A 13,793-nucleotide genomic window follows, 5' to 3' on the forward strand; every position below is an offset into this window, starting at 1 on the left:
AACCGGGGTCTGCTGCATTGCAGGCAGATTCTTTCCCAGCTGAGCTACATGGGAAGCCCCATCATCACAGGTGGCTGGACCTAAAGCAGGCAAACCCCCACCTCAACCCACATCGTCCTACTCAGAGCAGCCTCAGCTCTGATGACATCACTCCGTTCCTCTCTCAGTTGGGGCCTGTGCACCAGGACGAGCTCTGAGGACAAGGAACCTGTAATCTAGAGAGAGCCAGGGTCCTGGTGCAGCAAAAGGGCCTGAGTCCCCCAGGGCATGTGTCAGTCACTCCCCAGTACCAGTTCCTGGGAGCCCTTACCAGGTGAGTGACCTTGAGGGGCCAGCCCGGGTCACTCAAAGCTTTGCAAGTGGAAGATCAATTATAGGGCTGGAAGCCACGGGCCTGCGGGAGAGACAGGTTAGAGGTGGCAAGAGGTCTGTCTCCTTGAGAGGGGACAGGAAGGGCCCAGCCTCAGAGCCCCGGCCCCAGAGGCCGCTCCTGTTCCTGGGGTGGGTCTGGCCTCCAGCGCTGAGCCAGGTCCCCAGGGCTGCAGAGCCTTCTGCTGGGGTCGCACCCTGCCCACCTGGGCTGCATGGGGCTCCAGCTTCCAAAGGCAGCTGCATGGGGCAGAGGCCTCCTAGGGTCAGCCCCAGGCAGCCTTTTCCTCCTCAGAAAAAGTACCTCTTTTCATGCTAATTAAGCCAAGGTCAAAATTTCAACACAGGCCACCAGCTTTTTAAAGGAGAATGGGACTGCCAGATCACAGAAAAGCATTCACCCCCTGAAGACTGTTGGATGTCCACCCGGCTCCAGGGGGGAGGGGCCCCTACTGAAGATCCCCACAATTGCCTCTTTTCCCCAAAACGGCATCATTTAGTGGGCAGACAGCAGCTGCAACAGGGCACAGGGGAGCGAGGGTTATAACAGCGCTGCTCCTCCTCAGGAAACAACGAGACAGCCCCAAGCTCTGACGATGGGCCAGACCCGGGAGGATTCGCCAGGCCTGGGCTAACGGTTGCTCTCGCTTTATCATATGCTCCCATCAATCTTCAGAATGCCTCGGACCAGGGGTTGCCACTCTTTTTGATTAACAAGGAGGCAGGCTCGGGAGGACATGCAAATCACACAGGTCTGCACAGAAAGGATCACAGAGGATGTGGGGGGTTCAGGGACTCTGGGGAGGAGCTCCCCACCACTGGTCCAGAGATCCAGGGGTTCAAGAAGAAGGTGTTGGTGACACCTGAATGGATGGCATGTAAGAGCTGATCTGGGGAGGACAGAGGGAGGGACATTCTTGGCTGAAACGAGGAGCCAAGTCACAGACATTACAGCAGAGTGTCTGGTGTCTTTGGGGGATGTGGGTGGAGAAGGACAAGACAGATGGTAGATGCCCAGTGTGCCACCCTGGAGGTGGCAGAAAGTCCCCAAGGAGGCCAGTCAGGGAACTGATGGGGGCAGGCGGGCCTGATAGAAAGATCCAGAAACCCACACTCAGGAAGGATCGGGGAGAGAGGGGAGGCAGGGGGCCAAGTAGGAGGCCACTAAAATGGACAAGAGAACAAGAACACCTTGACCCACCAAGGCAGTCAGTGTCCATGAGAAGGTGGCAGGGCAGGCCAGCTGAGGACCCTGCACAGCAGGGTGATCCGCACCACCGAGTAAGCAGACCTGAGTGTCTGTCTGGGCCCCGAGGGCTCCCGGCACCACACCCAGGGGGAAGGCCGTTCCTCCCCATCCAGCCGCTTCTACGAAAGCAGGAGAATTGCTGTCCCTTGCACTCGACTTACCATTTAACTCTTCCTTTGTTCCCCATTTTATGGCAAAAATACCATCACAGCATTTGAAAAACGCTTTAAAAAAAATGCTTAGAACCCTACCACCCTAAGCAAACTATTTCGCCTTCTCTTCCTGAATCGGTTCAACCCTCTGCTAGGTTTCACAGAGCTTAACATGGCATGTAAACCCCGCAGAGCAGGAGCCGGTTCCGTCCACAGCCAGGCCTGCCGCGCTGGGCGTGGGGTGCATGCCAACAAACAGGTCGAGCCTGGAACGAAGGGCCAGTGTGTCCTGACCCACCGCCTCTGCAGACCCTGCTCTGACACTGGCGGGCCCTTAACTTCCCTCGGCCTCGACAAACTCGTCATCACCGTCGGCCTTGATAGTCCCTCTGGCAAATGTGCCACAATCTAATTAGCTGTCCCGATCTTTGGAAATTCAGGTCACATCTTTATTTCTTTTTTTAATCTTTCTATTATAATAGATACCTCTTTTCTAAGCTGACAAGAAATCCAGAAAGCTGGCGGAAAAAGCAGAAGAGTTTTGATTACTTAAACAGGTAAAGCCACATTAGGAAGATATTATAAATGAAGAGAAAAGCTTGTAGAAAATATCTGTAAAATATACGATAGTCAAAGGGTTACTATCCTTTGTATATAAGGAGCCAGTGGAAATCAATGATGAGGAAAATCTCAGCGCCCAGTTCGTAGGCAACAAGATAAGGTAAGAGCAGGTGAGGGCACCTGTGTCTCCACAACACCCTGGGATGACCATTGCGAAGGGGTGGATCTCCACCTCTGACCTGTGTCACTATTTAAAACTAGTAATAATTTTGTAATTAACAAAGCCATAAAAAGAAGTAAGTCGACATGTGCATAAATCAAATATTGTACCACTAAAACTGACACTGCCCGTGCACGAAAGCTTCAGACAGGCTAAAAGGCATATCTTTTCTCTCACTCTAGGCGCCTCCTGGCAGATGGCTTTCCCAGAAGGTTAGAGCAGTTATGGGGGGGTGGGGAGGGGGTCCATTTGTTATATAGGCAGAAAGCAGGCTGATTCCTCCAAGAGCATCCTGTGTGTGTGTGTGTGCTCGCTCAGTTGTGTTCGACTCTTTGTGATCCCCTGAACTGTAGCCTGCTAAGCTCCTCTGTCCATGGAATTCTCCAGGCAAGAATACTGGAGTCGGTTGCCATTTCTTTCTCCAAGGGATCTTCCCAACCCAGGGATCGAAACCGAGTCTCCTTCATCTCCTGCATTGGGAGGCGGATTCTTTACCATGGCGCCACCTGGGAAGTAAAGCATCTTACCCCTGACCTGTTGGCTGATGCTAGTCCTCTTCCGTAGTGCTTCCAGACCCCCTTTGACGTGCTTGTTCCAGCAGCAGCCTGCTGACCCACTGGCCCACCCAGTCTGGGGGCACTGCTTGATCTGGCCTGGCCACACTAGACAGACGCCTCCTCCCACTGACAGCTACCTGCTCTGGACTTTTCCTGAGGATTCTGAACTTCTTTCTCCATCTCTGCATCCTTGTTGAAGGTCACTTTCCCTGGGGGGACAGGGCAGACCCTCCACTTTCTCCTCACTGTGGCTCAGCTCCCTCTCGCCAGGGATGAAGGGCTGGTGTGGGTCCCTGGGACCAGCATCCAGCTCCTCAGGCCACAGTCTTGGCCCTTCTAATCTGTAGTGTGTCTCTGAAACTTTAACTTGAAGTTCTTCTTTTTGATGAGGTTCTTATGACAATTAGGGGTGAGCTCTGCATACAATGGCAACACGCTCCAGTATTCTTGCCTAGGAATCCTACGGACAGAGGAGCCTGGCAGGCCACAGTCCATGGGGTCACAAAGAGTTGGACACGACTGAGTGACTAACACTTTGTGCATACAAGGATGGGTCCTGTGCAAGCTGGATGCCACTACAAGATGTTTCAGCACACTTGGGGGCCAGAGATGGAGGCTGGACCCCCCAAGGGGATGGCTTTTCACCTCCATGAGCTCCTTGACTTCTGCCCCATCCCTGGGAAATTCAGGCATGATCTGACACCGCAGACAGTTGGAAATGTCCCTCCCTGTGGCTCCCCCAGGAGGCCAAGTTCCCACGAGACCCGCCCCCCCCAGGCCTCCAGCTCCACCCCAGCTCCTCATCCCAGCCCCCAGACCACCTGGCAGAGGCAGGCGGCTTCCTTGGGCTCTACCTTGATTCTGGGAACTTTCATTGACTACAATTTTGGTGGCCAAGCCAGGATCAGGAATAGAGGTCAAGAATACCCCGGGGCAGATGTGGTGCATGCAGAGGGGAGGGCTAGCTCCTGGACCCTTACCCCAGGGGCCGTGCAGGGTGAAAGAGTATGAATTTAGGTAGAATCCCATTTTTATAGAAGGAAAGGGGGACAAAACACAGATATAATGTCACTGTAAGCACTGAGCCTTAATGAAAGAGTGAAAAGATCTCCAAACTGAATGCAGAATCCAATCACTTCTTGGGACTTCCCTGGTGGCTCAGCGGATAAAAATCCAGCTGCCAGTGCAGAGGACATGGGTTCAATTCTTGGTCCGGAAAGATTGTACATGCTGTGGAGCAACTAAGCCCGTGTACCACAACTACTGAGCCCAAACCCCTGAGCCTGTGCTTCACAACAAGAGAAGCCACCTCAATGAGATGCCACACACGGCAAAAGGAGAGGCCCCCACTAGCTGCAACTAGGGGAAAACTAAAGGAACCCCGTGTGTAGCAATGAAGACCCAGTACAACCGCAAATAAATAAATAAAAATAAAAAAATAGCCAACCACTTCTCATCCCCGTGGCCCAAACCACTGCCATTCTTCCAAAGATTATGGTCTCCCCTTGGTCCTTCCCATTAGGGTATCTCCACCCATCAGCGGCTAAACCCAAGAGGACCACCTCCGTCCTCTGCTCAGCCTCCTGTATGGCTCTATCCAAGAGAGTGGAACCACGCCCCTGGTATGGCCCAGCCAGAGGCCTGCCACCTCCTGGCTCTCTGACCCCACACCCTCTGCAGGCCCCACTCCACCACCCTCACCCTTCACTTCTGCAGGACAGGCCTCTGCCTGGGTCTGCTCCCTTTCCTGGAAGGCTCTTTCCTCTGCTGGAAATGGACCCCCTGCTCCCTCTCGAAGCCTGTGTGCTCCTGCCCAGCCACCCTCCCAGTGTCAGCTTTGCACACCCACAGCACACCCCTTCCCCACGTGATGTTCCCCCTTTGTACTAGTTATTATCCAACATGCTACATGTTGCACTTATTTACACTGTCTCCTCTGTTTCCCACTAAGACACCAGCTACTCCAGGCCTGGGATTTCTGTTTATTCTCCACTGAATGCCCAGGGCCTCAATCAGCGCCCACACACAGCAAGGGCAGCACTGATAGATGAAGGAACCTTGGCTCCCAGGGGGACAGAGGGAAGGCAGGGTCTGCTGGCTCAGGGATGGATTAACTGGACAGCAGCCTAGTCAGTCAGATACTTATGGGGCAATTGCTATTCTGAATATAGTATCAGCCAGGCAGTATAAGGACCCCCCCACCACCAGTGGCGTCACATGACCTCAACCTCTGAACACTGCTTATAACCCGGCAGAGCTGCATCCGGCCTTTGGGCACTAGAAGAATATGGTCTGGGTGAGCAAGGTCAGATGACAGTAAGACATGGAGGATAGATAAGTACCGGACTAATGAGCCATCTGCCGGGCAGTGAGGTTTCCATGCCAGGCAGCACAATAGCTCTGCAGATCAGTCTCCAGATAAACCCAGAGAACATCAGAACGTTTAACAACAAAACTGAGCTGTAATAACAGCACTCGCTCCAATCTTTGGGGATGCATGCGTGCATGCTAAGTCACTCAGTCGTGTCTGACTCTGGGCGACTCCATGGACTGTAGCCCACCAGGCTCCTCTGTCCATGGGGTTCTCCAGGCAAGAATACTGGAGAGGGTTACTGTACCCTCCTCCAAGGGATCTGATACATTTCACAATTGTGAGTCAGGTGGCCAGCTGTGACCACCCAGCGGGGTTGATCCTCCAACCCAAAGTCCTCCTAGTTCCTCCTCTCGTCCTCAGCCACGTCCAAAGCAAACCATGTGGTGCCCAGGCTCTGACATGGTCCCGCCACTGCACTGAAGACAAGAGCAAAACCATCATCATTCCTTGAGAGCCAGTCGGCCCTCCCACCTCACCCCAGAGCAGGCAGGGGACATGAAGTGACATATGCTGGACCATCCAGATCTGAAAATGATGACCCCATGCTGCACAGGGCTCCAGCCTGGCCAACTCCCCAGACCGCCAGGAGGAGTCTGGAAAGCCAGTGACCATCCACTAGGTGAAGGCCAAATGGCCAGGAAAGGAAAAGCAAAGACCGCTGATTGTGGCCATGGTCAGCCTAGCCCAGGCAGACAGGCAGGGAGGAGGGAGACCATGTGCCCCAGACACTCTCTCAGTAAGCAAACCCCAGACATTCAACAGATGGAAAGCAGTGGCTTGGAATTCTCTTAAAATGAAACAATAATTGCATTCTCTGTCTGGTTTTTACACTGGCTTCCAAAAGCAACAGGCACTGAAAGCCCTTCAGCATCACCGCCCTCCCCCAAACTTGTTCCCACCCCCAAGAGAACTGGGGAGCCGCAGAGGCAGTCCCCACTGGGATCAGCAGGTCAAGAGCTGCCTGTTATCCCTCCCTTTCCCCTCCCCACACTCCCTGTAGCAATTAACAAGGGGGGTGGCGACCAGAACAGTGTTGAAGCCAGCAAATAGCGGGTGGCTACACGAGGACAGAAATAAAATTGCCATTTCAGCTCTGGGTGCAGCTGGAAAAGGCGATCACTCTCGAGGGTGTACACAAACTTAGGGGAAGGAGGTACCTGAAGGAGAAGGAACTTTTCCCATCTCCTACTGAAATTAAATAAGGATGGCTCTCACAGCAGGGAGAGATGGACCCAGGGGATTCCCCCCAGGCTTAAGTGGTGCTTGGGTCACAAATAGCTTAGGGGCCCATGCCAGCCAGGTACCTGCTGATGGATGATGGAGCATCCACCTTCAGCAAGAGTCCTAATGGAGCACTGTCTTTGTCGGGAGGTGACCAGCCCTGCAGCCAGAGGGGGTCGCTATGGGAATCTAGTCACCTGAGAGGTGACCAGCCCTGCAGCCAGAGGGGGTCGCTATGGGAATCTGGTCACGTGGGCAAGCGACTAGCTTTGCAGTCAGAGGGAGTCACTCACTATGAGCACCTGTCCAGAGGGCAGTCGGAGACCGGCTACCCACTTGGCCCAGATTACCAAGGCGGCTGGAGTCAAAGGGACGATGAGGGGGCGTGCCTTAAAGTGGGAGGGGAGGAGAACGGAGTGTAAACCCGGGAGAGAGGCGAGAGGGGGCGGGAAGGAAAAGGAGGGGAGGTGGAGGAGGAGGAGCCGAGCCCGCGGCCCCGCCCGGCGGCGCGCTGGTTGGCTGGCCCCCGCGTCCGCCCGCCGCCCGCCCCCTCCTCCCACGCCCCGCCCTCCCCGCGGCGGCTGGCGTCGAGAAAGTACAGTAAAAAGTCCAAGTGCAGCGCTCGGCAAGATGGGAACCGGCTCCTCCAGCTACCGGCCCAAGGCCATCTACTTGGACATCGATGGACGCATTCAGAAGGTAGCCCCTTCCCCAGCCTCCCCCGCCGGGCTGCGAGCGCCCTCCCCGCGCGCCCCTCGCCGTGCCCGCCTGCCGGCAGCTCCTCCCCGGTGACCGCGCGGGGTCGCGGAGGCGGGTGGGGGCCGGCCAGGGGGGCGCCGGCGGGGGAGGGGTCCGCGGTCCAGCGCCCGCGCATCCGCGGAGGCGGCTGCGGCCTCCGACAACTTGGGCCGGGGGCGGTGGGGCTCCGCGGGGCAGGTGTCCCCACGCGCGGCCCGGTGGAAAGGGGCGACCGCAAGGGGAGTATTTTTTCCTTTCCTTGGGCAGAGCTTTCTTTGTAACAAATATGATTAGGCTGAGTTCCGACGTTCCGAGGCTGGTCCATTAAACCTTTAATTTCCGGTGGAAGGACCCTGGAACAGTCGCCCCAGGAGCCGGTGGGCAGACCCGCGGGACGGACCCCCCGGACAAGGGGTGCGGGTGGTGCCTGGAGCTCGAAGCCCCTGCGGGGGCCGGGCACCACTTCCTGCCTAGCGGGGAGCAGGTTGGGGCGGGTGTCGGTGGAGGCTGGCACGGCAGGAGCTGTCGTCCCCCACCCCTTCGGTTCCTTATCCCAGCAGGTGGGCAGCCCTGAGCCTGGAGGGGGTGACCCGGGGCTGCTTCACCTCCTGGGGACTGCGGAGAGACCCTATGACCCTCCGGACGAGCTCTGCATTCAGAGCATCTCCTGCTTCTGATTGGCAGAGAGGGACAAAAAGAGAGCTGGCTTGGAGGACGCTTCTCTAAGCTCCCTCTGAGGTCCTGGGGGTTGGGGAGAGGAAGGCCACAGTGAGGGAAATGCTCCAGCTGGACACTTCAGGGAAGCCGTGCATCCGCCGCGGCTCACTTCGCTCTTCCCAAGGCTCATCCAGAGCGAGGAAACAGGCGGAGATGCCCCAGCCGGGCACAGAGCAGGCGCCAGGGCTTGGGTGTCTGGGGTTCTCAGACACCCTCTGCCAGCAGCCTCACTCTCGCCCCATCCCCTGCTTGATCCCAGGAAAGGAGAAGTGTGGGCTTCCCTTCCTCCCCTGTAGCCCACTTCATTGGAACCAGATAATGGGGAGCAGGGGCTCTGAAGCGAGGGCAAGTGGTCACTAGGCGCAGGACTCCCCCAGATCCCCTGGCTTCCAGAACTGGGCATCTGTGACTGCACAGGAATTTAACAGCCTCCCCAGAGGGAGAAAGGGCCCTCTGCTGAGTACTCCCATGCTCCAGCATGGGCACGTGTGCACAGACATGCACACACGGACACACACATGTGCACATGCATCCACACACAGTGTGCACATAAAATGTGTGCACACACATACACACAAGCGCACACACGTACACACACCACATACAGACACACAAGTGCAAACACACAGGCAAAGATGCACACATACACACACGTGCACACATGCAGGCACCACATATAGACACACATACATATACACAGAGGCAGACATACACACAAGCACACACACAAGCACACACACACGCACACACACAGGCAAAGATGCACACATACACACAAACACACTCATGTACACACACAGGCAAAGACACACACATACACAAGCACACACACTTTTTCTATCCCAACAGAGGAGAATTATCAAAGCTCAACCCCTTTTACCTTTTGAAAGAGGTGAGATGAGATGCTGTCAGCATCAGAAGTGACAGTTCCCTCCCAAGAATGTCCTGAAGGTTTCCTGGAGAAATCCAATGAATGTGGGTGCCAAGTGGAAGACAGGCTCCTGAGGGGGGGAGCGCTGAGTGGGGGGCTTGACTCGGCTGTCCTTGGGGACATTTTGCTGCTGAGATACTCGAGGTTCTGGTGATCTCTACAAAAGCAGCCGGACAGGCAGTCCTGGGAGACAGTGAGCACCTGTGTTCCGGAGCTGCCAGATCTGATGTGGAGTGCCAGCTCCACCACTTTCTGTCATCCTGGACAACTAACCCTGAGCTCTTCTGAGCTGGCCTCCAGGCCAGAAAGGTGGGACAAGAGCATCGTCTTTGTAGACTGTTGTGAACAGTGAAGGAGGCCATGTAGACTGAGTGCCTGGAACCCTCTGGAACACAGCAGGTGTGATGCTCTCTGTGGTTGGTCCATGCCCTTTGATACAAACGAGAGGAGGCAGACCGTGGTCCTCAGACCTCAGACCTCAGTCACTGCTTCTTGACCTTGCTCTGTGTCCTCTGCCTTTGCTGCTGGTGCTGTGGGGCTGGTGGGGAGGGCTCCTGGCTGCACCTTTAGCCCTGGGGAGAGCTGGATCATCTGGGGTTCCGAGCGTGTGCTAGAAGTCCTAACCCCCAGCCTACCTCACACTGACACCCAGCAGCTTAGTTGGGACTTTAAATCCTGGGCTGAGAGCTCCTACAGAAATGTTTTCAGTGGCCGCGGTTTCTTAAAGTCCCAGGCGCTGGATTAATTCCGAAAGTTCCCGGCATGCCGTTGTGTTCTGTCTTATCCATCCCTTCTCCTTTCTGGGGAAGTCACTCTTGAAGGGAGAGCCTGGGGAGGCAGGGGGGAGGCAGGAGCTGCTTCTGGCGCTTGTGTTGTTCTGTCCACCCCGTTGGCCCTAGGCGGCTCCCACGTTGTTTCTGCACTCTGTCCCTCAAGTTCTCTGGCTCCTGGTCCTTCCCGTTCCCCTCAGAGAGAGCCCCAAAGGGGAGGAAGAAGGTAACATTCAGAGCAGTGGCTTCTCGGACAGTATCTGCTCCAGCATGGCCTGGGGGGCAGATCTAAAGTTGTCCGAAGGGATGGCCTGCCAGTGTCCCCTCTGAGGATGTACCGTAGGGATAATGCTGTAGGTGTTCCAGGTTCTTAGAGAAACCGGTGGCACCCCAGTGACTGGCTTCCTGCTTCCTCAGTATGAAGGAGACTCGAGCACACACCTCGCATCACCCACCCAGATACCCAGTGCGGGGCCGCCACAGGAGTCTGGGGTTCCCTTGAAGGATCCATGTTCCATCTGTGGGCTTTTCCTGCAGAGGTTGTGCATAGGTGGCTTGGAGGTCGGTGGGGGCAGATGGGGCTAATCTTCCCAGGTCTGGGTCCTTCCTGGGTATACCCTGAAGCAGCCTCCAAGGGGATGGAGAGGCGTGCAGGGAGCCAGTCCCTCTTCAGGGCCTCCACTTCCAGTCCCTCAGATCCGGATTAGTTCCCTAACCTCCCTCAGTCACGATTTCTCCACTGCCGCGTGGGGTGCTCGTCGTCCTGCTTGTTGCAGGAATCAGAGTGGACAGGGCAAATCACTTAATTATCCCAAGTGTTCACTGAGCAGCTGCTCCATGCTGAGGGCTGGGGTCCAGGGTGAATGGGGCATTCACGGTGCTCGGTGAGACCCACCAAGCCATGGCCCCTTTGCATACCCTCCCCCACCCTGCTTCCCCCAGGAGGGATGGACTGAACTGCTGCTGTTGCAGGGCGCCCAGTGAGGGACAGGACACAGCAGGACCCGGCTGGTGGACAGGGCTGATGCCGGCTACGTGTGGGTTTCCATGAAGAGGCTTCCTTCCTTAGGGAAGACCAGCCTGGCGGGGAAGGGGCCCTTTTCCCAGGCCGCGCAGCTTCAGGAGGACCCAGCCTGAGACTGCCGAAAGGCCAGGGCGGCAACCTCGCGCAGCCAGCTGCATCTCCACACACCTGTCCACATCTCCTGCTCCGCCACTTGTCGGGGGCACAGGTGGGACCTGGCACCGCTTGACACCAGGTGAAGGAGGAGGGAGTGGGAGCCGGGAACCCTCCTGTCAGGACTCCCCTCTGGAGCTGATGCACCTTACCCCCACCCAGAGGGCTTGCTGTTTCCCTCCGAGGTTTCCCCCACCTCAGAACCCGCTCCTTTCTCCCACCTGCCTCCGGAGGAGGGTTGGGCTTGGCTGGGTTTCCTGGGGCAAGACAGATGATGCCACTGGCATCAGGGAGCTTGAGGGACTCCTGCCTGGTGGCACGTCTGGGTGTGGGTTTGCCCACCTTCTGAAGGAGGCAGAGAGGCCTTTGTGGGCTTCCTGGCCCTGGGCTTGGGCTTAGTGAAAAGCCTTGCCTGGGCAAGAGCAGTCACTCTGGGGACCATTGTGAGTGGCGCTGAAAGGGACCTGTTGGTGCACTGCCTGTCTAGCGACGCCCCCCTCCCCCAACCTCCGCTGCGGGAGAGCCCCTCACCAGGCGCTCTTGGCCACTCTGAGCTGCGTCCCGCCTCGCTCTGTAGCTGGAGTCCAGGTCTCAATGGGTATCAGCCGCTTGAGTTGTGCTTGCCTGTTTCTGCCCTGAAACAATGGAACAAATGAGAAAAACCTGGAAGGAAGAGCAGAGAGCGCCCTGGGAAGTCGTTGAAATGTTAGCAGAAGGCTGTTCCCAGTTCCCGGCTGGTTGTGGTTGGGTCCCCCACCCCCCGCTGGGACTGCTCCCCCCTCCCCTCTTTCCCCGCTGGAGCTAAGCCCTCCTCTGCTGAGGCTCCTCTCCATGTGCTGCCTTCCTCTCAACCTGGCTATGTTGCCACTTGGGGCCCCGGGCCCTGCCATGGATTCCTCGGGAGCCAGCAGTTAGCCCCCGTGGACCTTCAGGGCCAGGCCCACCATCCCCTCCCCAGTGCTTCCCTGGGGCTCAGGCCCTCCTCCCTGCTCTGGGGGCCCTGGCTCGGCCTGCCACAGGCTCCCCGTGTCCCCCTGCCCTTCTCCAGCCCTGCTCCCTCCAAGGACGTCAGCCTCCCCTGCCTTTGGCACAGACACAGGCTTTGGCCTTTCAGGCTGGCTGCTCATCTTCAGGGCGGTCCTGTCCTCTGTTTGTTGAAGGGTGCCCCTGCCACAGACTTGTCCACTGTGGTCAGTGTGGCAAGGCCTGGAGCCCTTCCCTGGCTCACGAAATGTCTCCCCTCCTGGGATGTCTGTCCGGCCACCTGGCCAAGCCCAGTGGAGAGTCCCTTTCACCCTCAGACATGTACTTGGCTCGCCCCTCACTCAGAGCCTCCTTTCCCTGCCTATTGGCAGGGTCTCGGCTCATCTGTGCAGGGAACGTCTGAAAGACCCTCCACAGTTCTCTGGGCTTTGCTGTTGTCTGGCTCCTCACATCACCACCAGGTGGACGGCGGCTCCCCTTGGTTGCCCTCCCAAGTCCCAGAGTAGTCATTTATCTTCCTTTAAATGTTCATAATGTAAGAGCTTTAAAAGGATATTTTGAAATGGTAACATAAGCTAGTTGCAGCCAAGGAAGCTGGAGAAACGGGGTCATTCCACACCCTCTCGGGGTTTCAGTGTAAATGGAGGCGGCCCCCGTCATCATGGGGCAGAGACCCTGCCCCTCGCCCGTGATGACCCTGTGTCTGCAGCTGGGCTGTGAACATTGGCGTGTCTCCATTTTCAGTCTCTCTTCACCACGTAGATCAGCCATTGGAGTGCAGCCGCCTGACTCCAGAGGGAACGCACCGGGTGCTCCCCACCACGGCCTCTTGGGTGCAGGGTCTCACGCATTCCAGCCTGAGGCTACAGGGGACCCAGGAGGCTGCAGATCTCTCTCCTCCTTCCCACGGGCTATGGTCGGAGGCCTCTTAAGCCAGACACTTCCTGACACCCAGAGGCCCTGGGAGGTGGTTGGCTGGGGACCCAAACCCCACTAACGCCATTGGGGTTGACGGATAATGATGTGGAGACCTTGTAGGCCGAGTGCAGGGAGCAGGGCTGCTCTCCACAGTCACCTATGTGGTGGGCTGAGGCCATGGTGCTGGACACAGCATCTCAGTGCCTGGCTCTGCCAGGGGAAGCCCGCAAGGAGGTCACCTTCTCCTTGATGAGGTGGGTGCAATGCTGGCGTCCCCCACCTGGGGTGATGCATATGGCTCTGAACACCACCCATATGGAGCCCAGGGCAGAGCTGGCCCCCTGCAGAGGCTCAGTGAGTGCATCTTGTCCCCTGGCCCTACTCCCTGTGCCCAGGACCTATCCCCTCGGAGACTCTGGAAGGAGCCTGGCAGTGCCTCGGTGTCCTCAGTTCTGTATCTGTGAGCCCACTACGACAAATAATCACAAAGAGGGGGCAGTGCCAAGGCCCTGAGACCCCGGGGCCCACTGCCCAGGCAACTCCTTCTCCAGCCTGGCAGAGGCGATGCCTGTTGGCAGCAGGTCTACCTCATGCCCTGACCTAGGGCACCAGTGGTCTCACCAGAGCCCTTGTGGGCTGAGGGGCTGCTTGGCCTCAGAAACATGCCGAATGCAGCCCTGGGGATCAGGGAAGAAGAGCACGGGCAGAGCGCCCCATCAGAACCGACGTGTAGATGAGAGATGAAAGGGATGCCTCCAGGATGCTGAGCCCTGTGCCAGCCATGGGGGCCCAGACACCAGTCCGGCTGTGGGCAGCGGGAGCTGGGTGGACAGGTAGCCTAGAGTCATTACAGGC

General features: G+C 57.2%; 1 protein-coding gene across 2 annotated transcripts in view; it reads left to right on the plus strand.

Moving 5' to 3' along the window:
• The first annotated feature begins 7,273 nt into the window (after nt 1-7,273).
• PDE9A (phosphodiesterase 9A) overlaps nt 7,274-13,793 on the plus strand; it is a 104,289-nt gene continuing 97,769 nt past the window's right edge. For both annotated transcript variants that reach the window (XM_005202035.3, XM_002685134.5), the window contains exon 1: nt 7,274-7,402. In XM_005202035.3, the coding sequence (XP_005202092.1) occupies nt 7,334-7,402 (69 nt within the window). In that variant the 5' untranslated portion in view covers nt 7,274-7,333. The remainder of the gene's footprint in view (nt 7,403-13,793) is intronic.

This window comes from Bos taurus, chromosome 1, assembly GCF_002263795.3.
Source record: "Bos taurus isolate L1 Dominette 01449 registration number 42190680 breed Hereford chromosome 1, ARS-UCD2.0, whole genome shotgun sequence".
Classification (NCBI taxonomy): Eukaryota; Metazoa; Chordata; class Mammalia; order Artiodactyla; family Bovidae; genus Bos; species Bos taurus.